Source organism: Idiotropiscis lumnitzeri, chromosome 5 (assembly GCF_059441095.1).
Source record: "Idiotropiscis lumnitzeri isolate Australia: NSW breed Sydney's pygmy pipehorse chromosome 5, RoL_Ilum_1.0, whole genome shotgun sequence".
Taxonomy (NCBI): domain Eukaryota; kingdom Metazoa; phylum Chordata; class Actinopteri; order Syngnathiformes; family Syngnathidae; genus Idiotropiscis; species Idiotropiscis lumnitzeri.
The window spans coordinates 22,042,972-22,065,980 of record NC_142395.1 but is presented as its reverse complement, the minus strand read 5'-3'; the positions used below and the strand labels follow the sequence as shown (position 1 = coordinate 22,065,980).

Sequence of the window (23,009 nt, the reverse complement as noted above, 5' to 3'; positions counted from 1 at the left end):
CTAGCCCAGAGTGCTCTTGAATTGGGTTAAAACGGTTGCTCTTTCCCCCCACAAATTTTGATTTAGGTCTTTTAAACACTTCTTTTATTTTTTCTTTCAGTTACTTTAACAGAATTGTCAAGGTCTGCATGGAGGAAGACCCAAAAGCAGGAAGGCTAAAACAAAGTGCAATCTAAAGCATTGAAAAAAAGCCAAACATGGTACTCTGATAATACTGAAGACCAAAACAACAAGGATTATAAGAAACTAAACAAACACTTGGACAGACGGCTGTGGCTTAACATTGAACTGACAACAAACCCCCGAGAACAGAAAGAAAGCAGGGAACTAAATACAGATGAACTGACGAGCCAACGCGGAACACCTGTACAGGGTTGAAGGGAGGTGATTGGCTGACACTAGGGGCTGGGATAACAATCACAGGTGGGCCCAATAACTTAATGAGACAGACAGAGAAACAGGAACACAAGGAAAAACATGAAACTAAAGGCAAAAACTCAAAAGACAGACCTACTTGTTTCTTTACTTTAAACTTTTCAGGTAATGTGTTTCATTTTTTATTATTTTTTTTTTATTTGTTTGTCATCATTCAGTACATTTCACACTATCCACACTATAACAATAAACAGTCAAAAGATTTAACAGAAGTCTAATGGTTCTGTGGTTGTTTTAATTTTATGTAGTTTGTGTTATTTCAATGTTAATTTATCACCAGTTAATCTATCAATTTATCATCATAACTCCAAGTACTTTTGTATGTATTCACATTGTATTCATATCAAATCACAATTTAAGATTTTCTAACTCTCTTCCAACTTTACAAAAGTTAATTTTAATTTTTACCCGAACAAAGCAAATTTGTGTCATCTGCGAAAATTACATATTTAAAAAAAAAAAAATCAGTAAATCTGCAAATGTCATTGATGTATAATATAAATAATTTTGGACCAATAACTGACCCTTGTGGTACTCCACAGGTAAATTCTGACACAATATTATTAATTTTTACACGTCTGTCTTTTTTCAAAATAGTTTTCTCCTCGTGAATATTTTGACCCAGCAGACTGGTTTGGAAATTAGATTTGGGCTGGTTTAAGAGCTGAATCTTGCCCCCACCGCCACCCCCCACCCCCTTGCACGTGTACTGAAGCAGAAGTAAGAGAGTAACATTCTTAGAAAACATCAGTGGTTGGATGGCTCATTGGTTAACACTGCCAACTTTGGGCACAGAGCTTGGCGTTCAAATCCCAGCCAGGGGCAGATGGACCACCCATAGAAAATGGGCGTTGGTAATTCATCAGTATATTTAGTTTTTACCCTTGACCCAACTTGTCGAGTAAAATCCTCAACCCAACTTGCTGGGTATAAATAACCCAGCACTGGCTCAGTCACTTGGATTATTTCACCCAATTTGGGTTATTTTTGACCCAGCAGTTTTAAGAGTCCATAATCGTCAGGAAATAGTAGGCAATGTTTTGCCCTGCAGTTTCCTCGAGGTAAAAGCAAAAGTGAGGATTGACTGACTGTGATGATTCATTTGTGCTGGCATACGGACTTTACATCAGTACTCAGGTGAAGTAAATCCTCTAAAATCCCGCTCAGCTCGAGGCGCACCTCTGAGTGGGCTGCAGCTATTCTCTGTCGGAGCTCGCCACTTGTAGCAGACCGTGGCTGATTTCCTTCCTTGCGTGACTCCGGAGTGTAAACAGACGGCCGGAGTGACTCATCACGATTTCTCACTTCCATGCTCCGATATAAACATGCGGATGGGTCAGGGGTCATATTGGGGTAACGAATGGGCGTGGGCGGGACTAGTATGTCTCTCTGTAAGACATCTTCCATTCTTCGAAAAATTCACAGCTTCCTGTGGCCAAAGCCGCATGCTTGCCCACTCCAGCCTAGAGGAAGCAGAAAGAGAAACACCGTTAGAAATAGAGAACGAGAAAGGAACACCGACAATCCAAGTGATAGATTGTCTTCTTTGCTGCGCTGTGTGGAAAGAATGCCGATGTGATGTATTTCTGTTCACTTTCCAGACGCAGGACGTGTTAAAAGAGGGATGCTTGGATGCGAGCAGGAGGGGATGTGACTAAGTTCAATCGCGTGGCAAGAATTAACTTCATTCATTCTCAAACTGATTTATAAGACGTGGCAAGTGTGTTTATGTGCAGCTGCCAGCTTGTCTTCGGGGAGGAATGACAGCATGTTACAAAAAAAGGGATGCCTTTAGTAAGCTTTCGTCTCTTCACCCACTTGTTGTCGCAGGCTGGTGTGTGTGTGTGGAGGGGGGAGGGGGGGACAGCCACTTCCCGTTAGGCCCCAATGTGAAAACGGGCCAAATACAGTACAACATCAATCACTTGGCACTCCACAGCTTCCCCTGTGCCATTGTTATAAAGCAGGAAATAGGCCGCTAGCAGGTGGAAATAAAAATGCTTTGACAACTGCAGCATAGGATTGAAGATTATTCCCAGGATGAGCCCAACATTTACAACAGCTTCCACCATCCCACCCCCCCTCACACTCACGCGCGCGCACACACACGTTTACTAATACAGTGTTATTACCGCTTCAGTCGCAGCTTCATTTGTGACTGCAACTTAATCTAGTGCAGGTTTACCTCACTATTTAACGGGTTTTCTTGCTATCTTTCTTTCTTCTAAGTTGGACCAAGACAAAAAAATGTCAACATTTCCCCCAAAAAAATTCAAAAACAAAAACCGAGACCATAAACATTAGAGCTCGTCGCCAGCAATATACCAATTCCCGCATTGAGGGTATATTGGGAACAAGACGTCCCAAGCGCAGTGATTCCCTCAGACCATTTGGAAACTCAGAACATTGTCCAACTGTGCCATTTGGTTCTTCAGAGTGTCCCATTAGTGGAGTACCAGAGCCCAGTGCGCCAGGCAATACAAGAAAAGTAAACAGTTGAAGCACAAGCTGCTGATTATAGGTTGCGTTCAGTAATGAATGTGAACGCCGCACGCTCAGCTTCCGGCAGCACACGAAGACAACAAAATGTCCGTTTAATAACTACGTTAAAGTTTTTCTTTACAGTTTAAAAAGGCTTACTATCACCAGAAACCCGCATCACATTGTAGATAAAGCTGCAATCCTCGTGGGTTAAAGTGCGTTTTTGTCCTCTAAATCCTAATTGTAGTGTCTTCTAAATCGACGAACTTAATATTTTTATTTTTCGCAGAGGATAAAGAATACATGCCGGTGAGTATTGTTACACCGTCTGTCTACAGGTGTTGTTACGATTGTCTTTGTTTTTAATAGCGTTAGAACATCATCACATACAGTACATAGCTTATATTGGTTAGCCCATCTATGGCATTTTGCATTGAGTTAGCATCGATCTCGAACACGTTCACATGAAATTGTCTTTGTTTTATAATTATTTTTTCAGTCTCCTTCGACTGGCAGTGGCAATAAACAGTTTGGAGCTTCATTTTAGAGAACATCTCACTGTTTGCCAAATAAAGTAGAGTTGAGTTTGCTGACACCATTTAATGCTTGTCGTGTATCTCCAAGTTTTGCTCACAAGTCAAAGCGGATAATTGTCGAGCCATGGCTTGTATCTTGAAAAACATGTAAGATGGCTCACTGATAAATCAAGATAGCACTCTATTTCTTAAAGAAGTTTGAATTATATTTCACAGTGGTGTAGAACTTAACTGCATCCCACTGAGAAGCGATAGTAACATTTCGCAACATGAGAGGACAAAGTGACACTGTAGAGTTCAACATCATTGCCAAGTAAAATTGACACTCAAGAAGGGTCCCATCCATGGAAAAGGAGTAAAAAAGTGGAATCTATTGCATATAATAACAGAAAAATAATGAGAACTCCGCCTCACCACGAGCTGTGAAGTTCACCCTTCTGTCCAATTCCTTCTTTTTAACTTGCTAATCGGGGATGGATCCTCCGCCGCAGTTTCAGCAAAGCTCCTCAAACCGGAGGTAAGAGGCAAGGGCGTGAGGCTGTGGGGGTGTGGCCGCTGTTTGTGTGCTTGAGAATGATTGACACCTCGTCACTCGCGTCTTCTCTCTGAGTGTGTTTTTCCTCATGCGTGGCGCTTTCTGAAAAATCTAATTAGAGTTACAAGATAGTGCCATTGAGGGCTGATTTTCTTTTCACAGTTCATTTTTGGTAATATCAGCATGACGGTTTGAACAGAAGTGGCTGAAAGTTGCAAATGCCCTCTTTAAGTACGTGAAAATGTGTTTATTAAAACAATATATGTAGAGTTATATGTAATGAGGACAGCTTGGCCCTTGAATTTTATTTCCATCATTTCCTATGATTCTAAGATTAGGTGAAGCAATGCATTTTAATACACTGAGAGATTCATGGCAATTAGCACATAAAAGCTTCAGCTGCTCCCCCACAATGACTCGTGGTGCTGTGAAAATGAAAAATACTGAGGTTGTTTTGTGTGTCACTACATTTGACATCATGTTCTTCATCTTTCCACCATTCACAGGTTTGCGTTGGACACGAAACTGCCACATGTTTTAATTGCAGCCTCTCCCTGCCTTCTTTCCGTCCGCGCCGCTCTTCATGTGGGATGGAAGGCTGAGAGCTGGCAGGGTGGCTGTCACATAATGCCCACGCTTGTGATGCTTCGCTGGGACCCCCCTCCACTCGGGAAATGCTCTCGGCCTATTTCCCACCCTCGCGCTCCACTGTGGAGAGCCGGGCATTACACTGCGAATCCAGTTACCGTCCCAGAACATTCCTAACTGATTCTGACCGCTGGCTGGCCGTGCCTTCCCACAGACAACGAGGATGTGCCCTCAGTTCAAAGCGACTGGAGTATCAAGTTGGGCGCTACCAAAGCTCTTTATGGCAGAAGCTCCATGACAGGAAACGATCTTGACCCCCCCCTCACATTGCTTTCATTTGTGGTTCGTATGTAGGTGGCTTCAGTTGGGTGCAGGATTAAAAATATCCAACTCAGGTTGCCAGAATGATATCTCCCATTGTGGTGGCGTGTTTGGGAATTCTTGATTGCTTTTTCCGAATCAGCTTACCAAAGGAAAATCCCCCTTCAGAGCAAAAAAAAATAAATAGCGGGTGACCCATAAATGGTGAAGATTTTGTGTAAACATGCACATTGGAGCCCACGTTGGTGCCCATCCCACCATGTCCCACTGCTATCAGGGTGGCAGCACGGCAAACTAACCTGCAATGGCGACCCACCAAGCCTCTGCTCATGCCCTCGCCACTGTGGTTTATGTCTCATCTCCTATTATTGATGGCTCAGACAGCATCAGAAACATCGTGACGGACCGGCCCTGCATGGGAGGTGCGCACAGCCGCAGGGTGGGGCACCATTAACCGGCTCCATTGCGCTGTGGGGACAGTCAGACTCCCTGTGAGAAAAGCAAGCATGCAGAGTGGACATTATGCAAATAGGTGATTTTTTTTTTTTTTTTTTTAGATGTATGTATTATACCAGTCTTCACTCTCTGTGTCTTGAAATGTCTGTTGAGGTTTTATTGGGTAACAAGTTGTCTCTGTAAAGTTCTGGAAGCTGAAGGCACACATTCTTGGCAAAGGCCTTTTTGACTCATAAAATGAATACAGTTGTGTGTGTTATTATTCATTCGTGCTGTACGTCATTGTGACACCAATGCAATATACACAAGTTCGGGACTTAGAGAGGCAGGCATATTTCTAACTTGGGTCTAATTTCACGGAAATATAATTAATGTACCAAATAGAACACAAAATATATAAGAACAGAAAAATGTGCTTAATTGGATCATTTAATTTAGAGCCTTGTATCATAATTGAATTAATTATTGGGAATTGAAGTAGCCGTATATCTACGTGCAAAATAAATTACAAGTTCCCTATTTGAATACAACAAAAAGTTTGAAATGGATTTTGTGTACAAAATTTACTTGGGGGTAGCGTGCATACAAATAAAACAAAAATGTACACATTAAGACAAAAAAAACACAGATAAGGTTTTTTTAAAGAACAACTTATTTAGTTCCACACTCAAGTATTTTTCATTTTCGTAACAGCCTCCCCTCCACATTCAGCATTTTGTTCGCATTATCAAACAACATAACTGGTTTATTTATTAATTCGGGGGCTAAAATAGTTTTTCAGGGTGGAACAACTTTAAATATATACTTTATTGACATTTATCGTTGTTTGGTCCCTCCAAAAAAATGTTGAGTTGTTTTTACTTTTATATTTTTAAGATGGAAGACAATACAAGGAACAATTACATTTGTAAACTTTTATTTCATTGTCAAAAATTTGGAAAAGACAATTATCACATTAGCAAAACTTAAAATATTTTTTGTTGAATTGGCCATTTTAAAAATGCATCTAAGTTTGTTGGCTTAAAATTTTAAGTTCACTCAACTTTTTCTCTTTTTTTGCAGTGTGGAAATAAATAATCATCTCTTATTTTAACATGTTATTCAAATTATTTAATACTTTGAACTTTGCTTCAATTTGCATACCGCCCCCAAAAAACTCCTTGACCAACTTCATGATAATCTATATAGTCAATTGTGGCCCATTGTTCATGCAAGTTTTTGGTATTTTTGTCATTGTTGGACAGGCTAATGCTTCTCGCTGCCTGGTTGGTCATGTCCAGTAGCATGGGTATAGGATGAGAACACATAATAATAATAATAATAATAATAATAATAATAATAATAATAATAATAATAATGTAGTGTAAACTGTTAATGTAAACTACTACCACTACTACTAGTTCCTTTTTTGTTTTTGTTTTTTTTTAATGATTTGTGAGAGGTTATTGACAACACGACATCAAAGCCGATCTGACTGAATCCATTTTTTGCTGTGTTTTCTGTAGAAGCGCGTCAATTTGTAGATTAATGCGACGGCAATAAAACACATGTTGACGTGTTAAACGTTCAGTTAATATATAGGCCTAACTAGCATGTGTACACTCTAAGCGCATCTTTGTGAATTATGATATGAATCCTACACATGCACGTGGGCTTATCCGCCTTACACGACAATATGAGAAATCTCAACGTGATCGTGCAACACGGCAAAAACACACAGACAAGGTGACAGCTATATCATACCTCGTTTGGCTTAATAGTTACACGTGACTGCACACTTGTTCCGTGTAAGGGCCTTTTTTTAATATTGACAACTTTTGTCTGATGTAACGTATGGGAGCGGCGTTTAAAATTGTATTTCCAAAATAGTACAGCCAATTTGATCAGATTGCGAATTCTTTGAACAGTGACCTACTTTTTAAGCGAGTGTTTTTTCTTTATAAAGAACACAACTATTATAAACAGTATACTACAACAACCAGAATCATCACAATCGCGTTAAAGGAATAACTCTTGTGTCAAGAAAAAGGCAGAATGTTTTCTGCGGCGCTTTTATTTGCAGGTGTACCTAATCTTATGGCCTGTGACTCTATTTGGTTTCACGGCCTCTTACAGTGCTTATTGTCTTGTGCATAGGAACTACTCATTTCGTTAGCAGTGGCCATGAAAAGAAAGAGGAGCATGCATGCATGGCAACTGCTTTGGTGGAGGCCATCAAACACACTTGACGTTCACGGAGCGACCCAAAAAGCGCGCAATCAGCGGTCTGCGAGCTATCCCGTCCTTTCTCGTTCACATAAACAGCACTTAAAGGAAAATATACACGGCCACCTACAGTGCAGGGAAAGTGATGAGGGCTCCACATCACACTGGTTTCAATTAAAGCGACAACCAACTGCAGGCGACACTTGACGTCAACTTTGGCTCATCGAAGCTTTACAAAAAAGCTTCACCTTAAAACAGCTTGAAAATGTTTTCATACTTGAAGAATGAAACTTTGCATTCTTATTTTTGTATATATTGGAAATAGTTGCAATGTGTATTTTCTCCTTCAAAAGGTATAATAATATTGGGACATTTTAGTAACTGCCAAGTGCTCGGTTGGCATGTTTGGTCTATAATTCGATTACCATTAAATAATTATAATAATACTAACACAAATAATATAACTACGAAAAAACTGTTACTATTAAAAACAAAATAATCGAAGGTGGTAACGTTTGTGTTAAATCACTTTCAAATGTCGCAAAGCCCTTCGAATCTTATATTGGACACGAATATTAATTTTACGTATATGTCACAGGCTACAATCCTGTAATCCTGCCAAAAACGTTTTTATTGTAACAACTTTTTCAAAATACAATATATTCTATAGATTAAAATATCTGAATTGGATGTATTTGTAAAGTAATTTTTTTTATCAATGAAAATTAATTAATCTCCCTATAAATGACTTGTTATGCTTTAATGTTACTCATGTCTTGTGGTTTTATTTTATGATTTTATTGCCTTTTTGTTCTTAGTGTTTTTATGTCCTGCTTTTGTTTTATCGTGTTATATTTTATATATTTTATGTACAGTAAGTCGGTGAACTCTGTTTAATTTTAAATGTGCTTTATAAATAAATCGAATTATTTTCGGACAGGACATTGGAAGAACTTTATTAAAAATTGAAGCACATTTGATTTATATTTACTGTACCTCTGTTAATCAGCACAACGAAAGAAATATTATGTTTTTATCCCTTGGCATAACCAGCATGTACATGAAAGTCCCAAATTTTAAGATTCCGTTTGACCAAAGTAAATTTCATTTATTTTATGAGAAGCATATTCAAAGTATAAATAATATGACATGACATTTGCTATAGCATAAAGATCCCTACAGCCATGGCTGCAGAAAATTCAACCATAAGGTAGGTTACTGTAAAGAAACAGCGAGTGAGTGTGTTTCTTGGTCAAAGGATGAGTTCAGAAGAAAACTCATGAAGTGTTTTCGGACTGCTCAGGCAGGAGTGTGGCTATATTGGGTTCATTGCAGTAAATAAGGTATACACGACAGTCAGGAAGGCCTGTCAGGACTGTGCATTCTGCGGTCTACCTCCACCTAAGTGGCCCTGCTTTCCTGGGTATGCAGAGCTGTCCAATATTTCACGATGGGACGTCATGGAAGAAGAAGGGGGGGGGGGGGAAACGCACGAATTCTTGGTGAAGAAAACAATCTGCTTGCGACACCATTAACAGCTATTTCCTTTGTTCTGGTAACGAATTAAACATGTTTATATGATTCACATCAATGTTTGTTGATGTTATTGAGTTCTCAACATTAGGGCCTAATCAAAATTTTGCAAATATAAGATCAAAGTCACGTAAAGTATAAACGTGAAGAAATGGGCATTTGTTTCAGTGTAAAAGCATTTTTGACACAGCTGCTGACATGCTCCAAAACATTCTTCTTGTTCAAAGATAGCAGCAGTGAATTAACAGCAATAATCATCGTTGTTAATGCAGAAATTTCGTTTACTGTAGATTGTGCATCAGTCCGTAATTTGAACATTTAAAACCCATTTTACTCACGACGTATTTGGGAGAATCCGATATTATCGTCTAATATTGATCCCAACACAGCAACATGGCAAGAATATGAGTTTATGTTTAGGTGGGGTTAACGGAATGAAGTCATCAGTGGTAATTAAATGCAGGGGGCAGGGAGCGGACGGGAGCGCGCATGCCCCTGCGTGGTGCGCGCTGGGTGGTCCAAATCGCTGATAAATGTGCCCCCCGCCCCCCCACCCTTTCCAAAATCTACACCGATGTCCGCGAAGTTGTCAAGTTAAAACAATATGAACATTCAATTTATCCATGCGTGCGTGCGCTCAACGGCAAAGCAAACAGTAATCTCCTTTGTCACCTTCGGTCTGACAATGACATTTTGGCCATGAATCAAAGAACAAAAACGGCACTTGGATTTTAAAAATTTTCATGAAAAATATCAGTGTTGCAACATGCTGTCACATGCATGCAACATTTGTTTGACGCACTCTGTCAATAACGAGTGAAGTGTAAAAAAAAAAATACACGCATTTTTTTTTATATGAACAGTAGGAGATTTGAACCCACTGCAGAGAAAGGTTGCAGACTGCAGCTTTGGAGCTCTCCAGGGAACAATAAGCAAGCTACTGTCAACAGTTTTAGGTTATAAACGGATCCGCTTGCACTATAGCATGCTGCTGCATAAATGTCAGTATAGAATTAAACCTCACGACCTGTGCACCCTGAGAGCGAAAGATTGACTGAGAAATGGTTTGCGAAACTCATTATATTCTCAATTAGGCAAATTAACCAAAATAAATCAAATAAATATAACGTACTTGTACTTGTGGATCATTCCGACGGTCCCAGCGTGTCTGCAAGGAGTCGTTCCGTGCACCCGAAGTTCTGCGCTCACAGTGCGGCAGAGCTTCAACTTCATTCCCCGGGCGTCTCCTGCGTAAATATTATGACTTACACAAACAATATTCGACTGCATAAAAAAAACGTCTCTCGACTTCTCTGTGCAGGGCACATCACATCAATGACTATTAGCTGATCGGACTGGGCTTTTTGTTGATTTTTTTTTTATTTCAAGAAGTGAACATGTTTATATTTTGTTGTGTAAACATCCTGCAGTGCCCACCCGCCTGCTTATTTTGTACAGAATTTTGGAGGCTGGTTTAGAATATGAGGGGCATGCTCGTTGGAAAAGGCTTTTAGACCTTGTAAAAATAATTAGAGATACGCTTTCCGTCGGGGGGTGAACCAACATGTAGCATACAGGCTATCTATCTGAGAACTTGCACAGACCTTTTATATAGATTATTAAAGTATATTTTATTTGGACTGTAATACAATTTGTTTCAAAAATAAAATAATACAAAGTTGCACACATCAATGACAGCGCAAACAAGATTGTCAATGCAAGAGTGTTCATCATTTAAGTTCACCGAGGCTCTACTATAGGAAGATTGAATGACATTTTTCGACGAAAGAAAAGTCTTTTTTTAATGCAAAGTAAAAAAGTGAGTGCACCCAGATGTGCGTGCAGGCTTACAGCCCACCACTGGAGTAGGAGGGGAACTGGGCGGGCCCCACTTTTTTTCGGATGGCCAAGACATGCAGCTCCCAACTCGCTGATGGCAACAGATAAGTAAAAAAGTCAGCAGGACAACACACAGCAAGTGAAGTGCAGCGGCTCCTGTTCTACTCCTCAACCCACTCTGGAAAACTTTTGGACGAGTCAGACTTTCAGGAATTTCCCCGCGCTGAGAAGCAGTTCTCTCTTTCTCTCTCCTTTTTTTTGCTCTTTATGCCGGTGAGTTGACATCGTCTCGTGTAGAAGGTGTGGAGGTGGAAGACATTTAGTCTTCTTCTACCAAGCGCGCCTTTAAGTCTAACTAATGACGGCAGAGGTCCAACAGCCCCAAGCGCACACTCCTGCCCAGAGCGGCCCCATGTCTGCTCCGGACAAGACCGCGGTGATGGACACCGCCGCCTCCTCCACCGCCAAAGCCAAAAAGACCAACGCGGGTATCCGCCGGCCAGAGAAACCTCCTTACTCTTACATCGCCCTCATCGTCATGGCCATCCAGAGCTCCCCCACCAAGCGGCTGACCCTCAGCGAGATCTACCAGTTCCTGCAGAGCCGCTTCCCTTTCTTCAGGGGCTCTTACCAGGGCTGGAAAAACTCGGTACGCCACAATTTGTCCCTCAACGAGTGCTTCATCAAGCTGCCCAAGGGTCTGGGCCGGCCGGGGAAAGGTCACTACTGGACTATCGACCCGGCGAGTGAGTTCATGTTCGAGGAAGGCTCGTTCAGGAGGAGACCCAGAGGCTTCCGGCGCAAGTGCCAAGCGCTCAAGCCCATGTACAGCATGATGAACGGCTTGGGCTTTAACCACATCCCAGAGTCGTACAACTTCCAGGGGAGCGGCGGGGGGCTGTCGTGTCCGCCCAACAGCTTGTCTCTGGACAGCGGGATCGGGATGATGAACGGACATCTGGCAGGGAACATGGACGGCATGGCTCTGTCCGGTCATTCTATGACGCACTTGTCGGCCAACGGCGGCCACTCGTACATGGGAAGCTGCGCGGCAAATACCGCCGAGGGGGGCTATCCCCACCACGACAACTCCGCCTCGCCTCTGCTCACCAGCGGCGGCGTGATGGAGCCGCATCCGGTCTACTCCAGCCCGGCGTCGGCGTGGGCTCCGAGTCCTAATAACGGAGCTTCTTACATCAAGCAGCAGCCGCTGTCTCCGTGCAACCCCGGAGCCAACCCGCTGCAGCCCAGCCTGCCCACACATTCGCTGGAGCAGCCTTACCTGCACCAGAACGGCCACACGGCCACAGACTTGCAAGGTAGGCTTCCATCCAGAATAATACCACAATAACAACAATAACATTTTGGGTTTACATTGAAGCAGATCGCGTGGAAAAATGAAAACAAAGAGCAGCCACATAATTATTAGTGTTGGGCCAAGTTGAAGTGCTTCACTGACCTTATGCCAAGCGCGAGCCTAACTTTACCGCATTTCATTAGTGGCAAAACAAAACGTGTTTGGAAAAATGACTAAACTATGGAATTCAAATGAATATTTGACTCATAGAAAGCTGTTTAATTTGTCTCGGGAAAGCTCAGAATTGGTGACTATAAAAACAAACAAAACAAAATTATGGTAAGGTCAGACTGACTTGCCTCGGAGTAATGCCAATTATCCCTGCATCTTTTTTTTAAACCCTTTATGTAAATAAACATAGCCCCACGAAGGAGATAATTATGCAGCGTATAATAATAATAATAAATATTATTATTATTTTCATTAACAATTAAAATAATTTTTAAATAGCATATCACTTTGGGAACATATGCGTATATTTTAATATGGAAAAGTTGGCCAATGCCAATTAGCCTTCCATTTTTTTTACCATACTAAATAAAAGCACTGTAGGTAACAACAGGGGACGCGTTGTAGAAAGTCTAATTATTATAAAATAATTTAATTCCATATTGAGGAAAAATATTATAAGACGTATTTACACCTTCAATTTATTTGATTTCCTATTTTATTTATTTGAGTGAATGTATTCATTTTATTCATGATCATTCTTTTTTTTTCTAATTTGAAATGAACTTGGGGGCGGTGGGGTCAGCACTAAGTGTGCTAAATAAAATTGTAAGCATATAGCATGTCGTAAACGTGTTTGTGTGCGTGTGCGTGCGTGGTGTGTTTGTGTGCAGGCATCCCTCGGTACCACTCGCAGTCCCCGAGCATGTGTGACCGGAAGGAGTTCGTCTTCTCCTTCAACGCCATGACGTCGTCGGCTATGCACTCACCAAGCAGCGGCGCCTACTACCACCACCAGCAGGTCTCCTACCAGGACATCAAGCCGTGCGTCATGTGATGCGCGTTCGGTTCGGTTCGGTTGAGCTGAAACAAGAAGGAAAAGAAAACCACTGAGGGGACGTGAAGTCCTCTCAAAAGACAAGCCGGACTACTTTTTTTCCCCTCTTCCGCCAACAGCGATGATCTGTAGTGATCATAATGATGATGATGATGATAATAATAATATATAATAATACAAACTTTTACGTGCCGTCATCATGGAGCAGCGGGGTGAAAGTCTGCTGACGTTTGGTACTAAGTCCTGCAGCGCGGATGACTACAACTTCACACTTTTGTCCAGCTTTTATTCTTCTTCATCCTTGTAAAAAATGCACACTTCTATTTTCTGCGTTCTCTTTCTTTTTTGGTATATAACACTATTTTGGAATTCCAGTGACATGAACAATTGTGGGCATTGTATTGACGTGCCCATGTATACTGTATAAAATGATTAAGGCACTTTTTGAATAGCCTATAAGCGCAACTTTTTATTTATTCTGAAGGCCTGCATATTTTTAATTTCAGGCGAATTGGCCAAGGAGGTGTTATGCTTTATTGGCAATATTTGTCAGAACGCTTATTGTTTGTTTTAAAATGAAAATTGAGGATATATTGTAAGCACCGTTTCTGTCGTTAGGATATATAGACCATGAATTAATACCAGCACTGTATACTGCTCTATATTGTTGGAGAATTTAGCGAGGGTCATCTTTATTACAATCTGTAAGAAATAAAATATTTGTTGGGGCTGTTGACCCCTAAATTCTCAAAAGGGATATATTTGGATTTTATTTAAAACTCAAAACACGTAGACAAATCGAAATTCGATCTGATCGACGATTTTCACTGAATTACCTTTTCGGTTTATTAATCGTGAGCAAAAGAGGCTCGGATATTGGATAAATAATTTTGTTCTTTTCAACGCAAATTCACTCGAAGTATAGTAGACCTCACGTCAATGTCAGTCGAATTTCTTGAACAGAACATAGAGATTTTTTTAATTATTTAAACCCTCAATATACAAACTAAATGGGAAAAAAAAGCTTTAAATTGCATCGCCACATTAAATTGAAATATAATTATATATTGGGAGAAAGCTTGAGTTGACATGGATTCGTGGTGAATTTAAAGGCCTCCCTAAATTATAATTTATTGTAAACAATTATATTACTTCTACCGTATTCGATTAGGATTGTAAAACACAATTTTCAAATGAAATCCAATCATAAACCTGTAAGAAAGCTTTACACATATTTGCTGAAATATATATATATAAAATATTTTGTTATTGATAAGAAATATTGAAACTTTTTTTTTGGACTGATAATCTCGGGGATGCTTTTAATTAAAAACATACATTGTGCACTGTGAACCACTATTTATAGGCTATAGTTTACTGCATCAGATTGGGCTGTTTAATATTTTGTCCCGCGGTTATGTAGCGAAAGAAGGAAACTGCCAGAAAACATGCAGTGCAGTACTGTAAACTAAAACCACAATTTGAAACATCTGACAGTGTCGATCAAAACGGAACATTGAACTTGTTTTTTTTTTACCTTGTGGGAATTTATGAAAGTCGTCCAATTTGTATGATGTAGCCAAAAAGAGGGGATTTTGAAGTGCAAGCTGACTTGAAGAGCAACACACGACTGTGTTTTAATGCAGGTGCCACTATAATTTAGAAAAATAAGAGATTCAATGTGTCATTATATAAAAGGGCAACACTGTATAAAGAATTTACATCAAGTACGTTCATGCCCACTTTAATGTGCACTCATGCACCTAAACAACGCTGGCCAGCGTGCATGGGACTGTAAACGCAGTGCAGCTAAACACATGTCCATACATCACAGAGCACATATGGCCGAACAGCAGTGGAATCTCTCATTCAAACTGATGACATTGGCCGAGGTGTGGCACGGCAGAGGGAGTGAGATGACTAACCACAGCTGCTCCCCCGACCTGCAGGCCTGCATGCCAGCTCCATAAAAAGCCCGAAGAAGGCTGCTGGGTGCAGACTGACATGACTTGTTGGATGTGTGCGTGTGGAGCACTGTGCACACAGTGAAGGCAGCAAGCAGGTAAAGTTTGTTCAAGAACATGGGCGTGACGTGATGGTGTAATGAAGGGCAGATGTTTACTTGTTGTACTGCTTACCTCACCGCTGTTTGCAATTCAAAGCAGCAGGAGGATACGACTAGAAATGAAACATACAAGTTGGTCGAACAGCAAATTAATTTGTTTTAAATCGCATTAATTTATGTTGACCTTGCGTCGTAACGCGGTAAAGCTTCCACATAAATAAAACTCCGGAGGTTTAGGCTACCGTGGCTGTTATGCAACTTTCTGGAAATATTACTGAACACGACAGACATTAATAAGGAGAAGAAAAAGTCAAAAGGACACCTAAAGTGGTCATCACAAAATCTTGACTAGTGTTACATTCCATTGCGAAATATGAATGTATTCTAGTGAACGCGGTAGTATTCTGGATAGACTTGACAGAAAAATCAGTCAACTATACCTGTGGTACAATTTATTGTATGAATTATGAACTGTGGGTAATAGTCAATAATATCCAACTAAATCATTGTGGTAGATATACAGGACTGTATTTTTTCATTCAATAAACGTGACAATGTTAATAATGTTAATAATGACACACAGTGGCTACTAGGCATGCGGCTAAATCTGATAAAAAAAAATAATAAAGGAAAGGGTTACGTCTCCACAGGTTGTAATTTTGCAGTGGCGTAAAGAGCATGCATGACAGAGTGTTTTTTATAGTAAATGTAAAAAAAATATATGAGTAGGGTTATGCATATATTGAATATTAAATCAATTATTAAAATTAATATTTCTATCATGTTCTCTATCCAAAGTAAGCATTTTTATCTTTGTAAAGGCTAATTTGCTGATACAGCGCCTGCATTGGCGGGCCAATGTCAGCCAAGACTAAGTCGGAAAAGCGGGGAGAAAGCGTGGAAGTCGTTTATGCTCTGTTTGGCCACACGGTGGTGCTGTTTACAACTGCTTGGCCCTCAACGATGTGGCGTTGACCAGCAGGGTTTTTTGGTACTACAAAGAGAGCCAAATTCACCAAACGTGCATATTTCTGCAATGAGAAACGCCACGAAAATACGGGGAGATCATGACAACACTACATAAATAGAGCTTGGGAGGCAGACAAGCTAACCATTATCTTCCCATGCATTTGAATGAGAAAAAGAGAGCGAGAGAAGGAGAGCGAGGGAGAGCAAGAGATAGAGAGATAGAGAGAGAGAGAAAGAATCTTCACATTTAGATGAGCTATTGTTGCATATATTATTTAGATGTTGCTTCATATAAAATTGCGGCTCCACTGTAATCAATCCTGGTCGATAAAGCCAAACCAAACAAAGTGTTATAAGGCATTTCAAGGTTAGTGCAGTTATTCTTCTTCTTTTACTACTGAGTCTGCTCGTGGGCTTCGCCCTTGGAATCCACCGCTTCTATGTCAGATGTGGGAGCCGCTGCTGGTCTGGCTTTTCCATTGGATGGGCCGGGCCTCTTGCTGCGCCGTTGGCTCTTGGCCAGCTCGGCCTGCACACTGTGACCATTCAGGTTGAGACCCTGCAGAGCCTCCAGGGCCTTCTCGGCAGCCTCCGGGCTGCTGTAGTCTAAGAAGGCGCGATGCTGAGCTCCCTGCCAGGTGAGCCGCAGCGGTGCCGCCTCTCTCTCGCGCAGTGATGTCTTTAGTTCACTGACACGTAGCCCAGTGGGGATCCCACCCAGATACACTGTGGTCACACCGGGTGGGATCTTCCTACTGTGGGTCAGAACTTCACCTCCAGTCTCATCTGGACTCTTCTCCGTTAGAATCCGTCCACTTCGTCCTTTCCTTCTCCTCTTTTCGGTACCCTCTGCTTCACTACCTCGACTTTCTTTCCTAATGCGAGCTGGACGCTGTCCGGTGTTCACTTGTGGTTCCACACTTTTCTCCTCCTTGGACTCTTCCTGGGCATTCTGGCGGGCTGTTTTCTGCCTTGGCCTGCGCTTGATTTGCTTTTTGGGGAGACCACTTTGCGAAGGATGCTCCGCTAGGGGAGGCCCCGCCCCCAGTGTGACGTCCTTCCCTGCCTGCTCCTCCAGGGCCAGGAGTTTCTTCAGGATGGGGATATTCTGCAGCTTTTCTGTGTCCAGCTGAGGATATAAAACTGGGCAATCTGAGTCAAATTGAACGAGGGTGGGGGCATTATTGTTTAGGCAACATTAAAAATCACTTGTTCTCAGGCTTTTTACATGAAGTACCACCAAAATACTTACAAAAATACTAGTAAGTGGTGCTCAAAAACAAGAGGTGTTAGTCCTAAAAAGTGTACTTAATATTATTTCATGTCATTGTAAGATTATGCAGCGTTTGAACGTTAACACTGTTTAAATATCAGGGGGGAAAAAGACTTAAGTCAAATAACATTTATTTTGTATTTCCATTTTTAAAGCTCAGTCAGGAACATTACAGCAGGAAAGTGTGCGGTATGCAAATACACAAATATGTTTATGTATATATTAGTGCTGTCAAGTGATTACTTTTTTTAACTAATTAATCACAAAAAAGTTCCATAATTAATCGGATTAAACACAGTTTTCAACTATTATTTTTTGCAACGCTTGTAACAAATTGACTTGAATATCTTGGAATTGATGCAAAATCACCAAAATATGAAGTATATTTGATTCAAAGACTGTTCTAATAGCGTTCTTTGATTCTTGGATACGATCTAAAACGGAGACATTTTTGCGGCATTTTTCTCCAAAACATTTCTGAAAACTGCCCACGTGTGCCACACTCCAGCAGTGTTGGTTTGCAAGGCTAATATGACACAATTTTTGCAAAGTATGCCATTTTTTTTTTTTAAGTAAACCAAACTGAGTTCACTGAGTATTACATCATCGGAGCCACCAGCAGAACGCCATGTCTGCTGCGTGTTATCAAACATACAAAATACAATTACAGTATGCACTTGTATGTTTGCTTGTTTTCAACCTGCTTGAGAAAATGTGAGCCGTGAGGTTTTTTTTTGTTGTTTTTTTTTTTTTTTTTTTTAAATATTCGTAACATTAAATGTTACAAGTGTAACAAGGTTGCATTCAGTGAAATACGGACACTTTGTAACAGTTGGCAACTCGTCGAGTGGAACATTTCACTTCCAAAGCAGTTAAAAATAAGACGGCCGCCTTGATTTGTTGCATCTTGCAGTGCGTTTGGCAGCCTTTGATGCTGACCAGTCCAGATGAGAATCTACGAGGCTATTGTTTTTACAGTGGCCTGTTTGACCTGACAACACACTCGACCCCCACAACCCCTGCCTCTGCAGAGCCCGTGCAGACGACGCTTTGATGATCACACATGGCCTTCCTGACAGTGATGTCAGCGGGTCCTGTTTACTTACAAGTGTCTTGAGGAGTCCAGAAGTTTGCACACAAGATATTTCAGACAAATGTTACGATTGGGTCTAATGTGAGACCACTTATCAAAGGGCAAAACGCACGCCATCTCTCTGAAATGTTAATGTTAACTAAGCCAGAAGTTAAAGAACAACAGTATACAGTACACCGAGGATGAGCAACATTAATGAGAGGGCCAAGATTTTTCATGAGCAAAACTGCCCCCCCAACCAGATGTATGACAAAAATGCCATTTTAAAAATTGGTCAAAATATATGCAATCATGCTCTCTTAATTTAGTTCCTTTTGCATAATACATGTCTAATAAAATCCAACTTTCAACAACAAGGGGTTTGAACAATCCAAAAAAAAACAAAAAAAAAAAACACGTACTATGATTTTATTTTATTTTTTTGGGAGTGCAAAGGGCTCGCGTCCAAAAAAAACTAAACAGTGGAACGCCGCTATTCACGTGGCTAGCGACCGGGCCAGCCCATAAATAGCGAAAATCTGTGTAAAATTGACGGCTAGCAAAATGCACTGAAAAAAAAAAAAAGTCTTTTTCTGTAAACCCCAGTTTGGCCCATTTATGAACCTTTTCTAGCCTGTAGGGAACGTCACAAAACGCTACACCTTCGGAGGACAAAAATGAACCGACGGTGCACATGCAAAAAATATTGAGACACCCCTCAACTCGATAAACTGCGGTATTATTAACTTTCATTTTTTTTTATGTTTTATTTTGGAATCTAGTTTTAATATGAGCTTTTTAGCAAGATGCAGAGAGACAATAAGGCTGCTCGAGGGCAGTGGTGCTCAGTTAAGTGACTAAATGAGTCTCGGGAGAAACTGCTACAGAACTACAACATAATATTAAATAATAATTGCTTTTAAGTTTAATAATTATTTATATGTTAAATGCTTAATACATTTTCATCTTTAGCTGTGATGGGTGATTTTTTTACTTTCTTCTGGTTTAATGCCATTATTACAAAAGTTTGTAACTTTTATAAATTGGTATTGATTTTTAACTTGTTTTCGACAGTATTAAAAAGTCTGCAACTTGTACAAATTGGCGCTGAAGCTGAGATTTGAGACAATATTCACTTTACCTTAGTCCAAATGATTCCTTGTGGCTTTGGGGACACGCAGTTTGTCTTAATGACTCGACTTGGTGTGAGTATGTAGTCCACTGTCAAGTCGTGTTTTTCCATGAGCTCTTCGGGAATGTCCACCACCTGAAGAACCAAATCCACCGAGTTAAGAATTCATTCACAGGTGAATGCTATTTTGAAAGTTCACAAATTAGAATAATCAAATCATTTAAATGCGCTTGTGATTGTAGTAAATCTAAATTAAGATGACAACTGAGCTCAAATGAAACATTTACATAGACAGTCAAAAATAAAAGAAACTAACTTGACAGTCATGGACAACGGTGACCACCACAGTGGACTCGTCCACAGCTCCCATTGAGACCATCATTGCATACTCGAGGTCAGCAAAGCCCTCTCCTTTTCCAATGCGGAATCCTGGAAAAGGCGTATGAAAAGACATTAGAAACTATTTTGCATGATGGAGCACACAGTTAAAAGACATTGTCCAACAGTCTACATTTAAGGGTCAGCCTCCTTGCTGGAGTAAAAAAAAAACATAACAACAAACGTAGAATTTTCTCAAAAGGTTACATAATACATGAAACTTATATTAAATCATGAATATACACCACAACATGGCTCGTGGTGTGCCGACAGCCACCCAAAAAGGCTTAACGTAGGAGGACTTGAGTGTTTTGAGTTATGCACGCAATGACAAATTAAACTCTTCTCTCAAGACCCCTTGGATATAAATACAATAACATGCAAATAAAATGAGAACACTGACAGCAAACCCACCTTTAATGTTTTTAGCGGGCTTTTAACCAAGACAAATAAAAACAGCTAATCTTATTATAATTAATTTATAAAAGTGAGGTTGCAAGGTGATTTTAGAAAAATGAAATCGTGAAAATATAAACGACAGTCCACTGAGGCCTTAGCAACTATTCCTTCAATGAAAATCACGTGGCTTTTGCCAGTTACCATATATCAGGCTGATTACCCAAAAGATGCAATTGGAGAACACCATAATAAACACAATATTTCCTCACCTTTCTCTGACACAGCCACAGAGCCAACAACCACAAGGTCAACCTTGACTTTAGCATCCAGATCGATTGGCACGCTAAACTCTTTCATGCCCTGCAGGTGGGAAACACGTCAGTTCAGTGTTGTCCAAATGGAGTGATTATGAGGGGAAAGTGGGTGAACATATAACAAAGGAAACTCAGACCTGAGAGGAAGAGCATATACGCAGCTGTTCTTTGTTGGCCCCTTGCGGGGGAACTATCTTGTTAAAAAGGCCAGAACGAAGACGAGGAGTTGGGACCAATAAAGTTTTGTGTGCCTGGGAAGAAAAAAAAAAAAAAAATCAAACATTGCTTGCCATTCACAATTCCCTGAGAATGAAATGACCTTGGACAAATTGGAATATTCACAGGCATCATTCCGCATGTGAGCAGATCTGAGGTAAATGCAACAGGATTGAAGGCCTAATTAATGTCCCGAACAGTCGGTGGTGAATTCCTGGTTCTTGGTGTGTGTATCCACCTGCAGCACTGCGAGTCGAGCCCCCTCGAGAGGTTTATCGGGATCCACCTTGACCTCAGCGGTCTGGGTAAACACTTCCAGCTCAGACAACTTGGGACAGGCAGTAAAAGCCCCCTGGGAGGAGAACAACAAAGTGTACGGTGGGTTTATGAAAATGGAAACTTACTTCAAGTGTCACAAAGCGAGCATGCTGCTGAGGACTGTCTGGATTTATTTTGATTGTCTGGCTGGACTTGAACTCCTGAAGGACTGTGAGCCTGTTGCACGCCTGAACTGCATCCTGGCCGGTAAATACAAAGACAGAAGAAATACTGTAGAAAACACTGCTGTGTTGATCTGTTGTACGTTGTCATTACTTTATCACGGAACGAAGCACAAAAGAAGGCCTCATCTCAAATAATTATACTGGACAGTGCTCAAGGATCGACTTCATGTTGATAGTTAGGGGGAAAAAAACAGGACACATTTCTCCTACTCACACGTGACATATGACCTATCTCAAAGTAATCCAAGTATTTAACCAGATACAGGCAGATTAACAAAAGACTGCTACAAATTGACAGATGGAAATGTGTTCAGCGAGTAGAGAAATCCACTCGCATTGGACACTTAATGGCGAAAATGATTAATTCATATGAGGAATTCCACAACTTTTCAAACACCAACCTAACAGTGGAAGTCAGTTTAGTAGCGTACATATGAACATATTCATTCAACCGTTCTTAGAACGGTCAAGTGAAATTGCTTTCAACCTGCCTTAAAATTCGGGATTCTGTTGTGAACGGGCCTTGGAAAGTTAGCCAGATTCTTGTCTTCGATGTAGTCCCAAACCTTTTGACGAATGTCCCATTTCGTGGCTCCTGCATGGCGAGAAAACGAAAGACGCGAGCCACATAGCAGTATTTGCTAATGGATTTACGACAGCGATGGCGTCGAGATTCACGCGATAGCATGAACCTACCTGAGTTGATTTTTATGAGGGGCTCCATGACGTTATGTGCGGAAAAGAATTTGATCTTCTCGACTTTATCGTTCGAAGTAATCGCTACACGTGAGATGTGCAAGTAACGTAAAACGACAGCAACAGCTGCGTGACAGTGTTTATGCTCGCTACGGCAACTCAGGAGGGTCAATTTAACAGAAGGCGAAAATGGTCACAGTGTCCCATGTTGGACAGATGTTGATCCGGTTGTATTACGGAGGTTCAACTATGATTATAATATAAACATTATAACTCATAATGGTTCTGACAGTATAGTTTCATAGTAGTTGTGTGTGTACTTTTAATGGGATTATGGCTATACTGAGGTAACACCAAGACAAAAGACGTTTTCTGTCTTGTTTTCCTCTAAATAATTATTTATATATCAAATTGTAAACCTCATCTAGAAACAATACACAGGAGAACAGTAGCAATAATAAAAATGTAATAGCCAATTTAATACAAATAAATACAATAAATAAAAATACCTGGGTTCTTAAAAACTGAGAAACATTGAAAAGCTTAAAAGGGAACACAATTGCATAGTTTTAACAGTTTTTTTTATTTTGATGATATAAAAAGCATCTAAAACTGAACTTTTCATTCTCGCACACGTTATACAAAATGAAAAAAAAACATTGCATGACTGAGAGGCGAGGTTCAAAATTTCCCTTAAAAT

At 40.5% G+C, this 23,009-nt stretch overlaps 2 protein-coding genes and 1 long non-coding RNA gene across 4 annotated transcripts; 1 reads left to right on the top strand and 2 right to left on the bottom strand.

Annotated features, from left to right (window-relative positions):
- Positions 1-1,144: 1,144 nt before the first annotated feature.
- On the bottom strand, positions 1,145-14,388 carry LOC148337296 (uncharacterized). Its single transcript, XR_015843289.1, has 4 exons — positions 13,225-14,388; positions 10,223-10,337; positions 5,196-5,385; positions 1,145-1,898 (listed from the first exon to the last, which is right to left on the bottom strand). It is a non-coding gene; the product is annotated as an uncharacterized LOC148337296 (long non-coding RNA).
- On the top strand, positions 11,021-14,533 carry foxf1 (forkhead box F1). Its single transcript, XM_088297222.1, has 2 exons — positions 11,021-12,248; positions 13,129-14,533. Exons 1-2 carry the CDS (start codon positions 11,288-11,290, stop codon positions 13,290-13,292), a joined length of 1,125 nt encoding a protein of 374 aa, XP_088153348.1. The 5' UTR covers positions 11,021-11,287; the 3' UTR covers positions 13,293-14,533.
- A 1,261-nt stretch (positions 14,534-15,794) lies between these two features.
- On the bottom strand, positions 15,795-22,498 carry mthfsd (methenyltetrahydrofolate synthetase domain containing). 2 transcript variants are annotated; one of them, XM_088297207.1, is made up of 8 exons: positions 22,310-22,498; positions 22,105-22,208; positions 21,515-21,628; positions 21,032-21,145; positions 20,850-20,940; positions 20,120-20,232; positions 19,813-19,938; positions 15,795-17,455 (listed from the first exon to the last, which is right to left on the bottom strand). In XM_088297207.1, the coding sequence occupies exons 1-8, from the start codon at positions 22,335-22,337 to the stop codon at positions 16,721-16,723; spliced, it is 1,425 nt and encodes a 474-aa protein (XP_088153333.1). In that variant the 5' UTR covers positions 22,338-22,498; the 3' UTR covers positions 15,795-16,720. The 2 variants fall into 2 exon arrangements, with proteins under 2 accessions (XP_088153333.1, XP_088153332.1); XM_088297206.1 differs by lacking the exon at positions 21,515-21,628 and adding an exon at positions 21,349-21,462 and having other exon boundaries at positions 22,310-22,490.
- Positions 22,499-23,009: the final 511 nt, after the last annotated feature.

Bases quoted from the DNA above. Each gene is read 5' to 3' on its own strand.
- foxf1 (XM_088297222.1), top strand. From the start codon at position 11,288: ATGACGGCAGAGGTCCAACAGCCCCAAGCGCACACTCCTGCCCAGAGC. The intron at 12,249-13,128 runs GTAGGCTTCCAT...GTTTGTGTGCAG, and splicing joins CACGGCCACAGACTTGCAAG to GCATCCCTCGGTACCACTCG.
- mthfsd (XM_088297207.1), bottom strand. From the start codon at position 22,337: ATGGAGCCCCTCATAAAAATCAACTCAG. The intron at 20,233-20,849 runs GTGAGGAAATAT...CGCCTTTTCCAG, and splicing joins TGTGGCTGTGTCAGAGAAAG to GATTCCGCATTGGAAAAGGA. The intron at 19,939-20,119 runs GTTAGTTTCTTT...TTGGTTCTTCAG, and splicing joins CCGTTGTCCATGACTGTCAA to GTGGTGGACATTCCCGAAGA.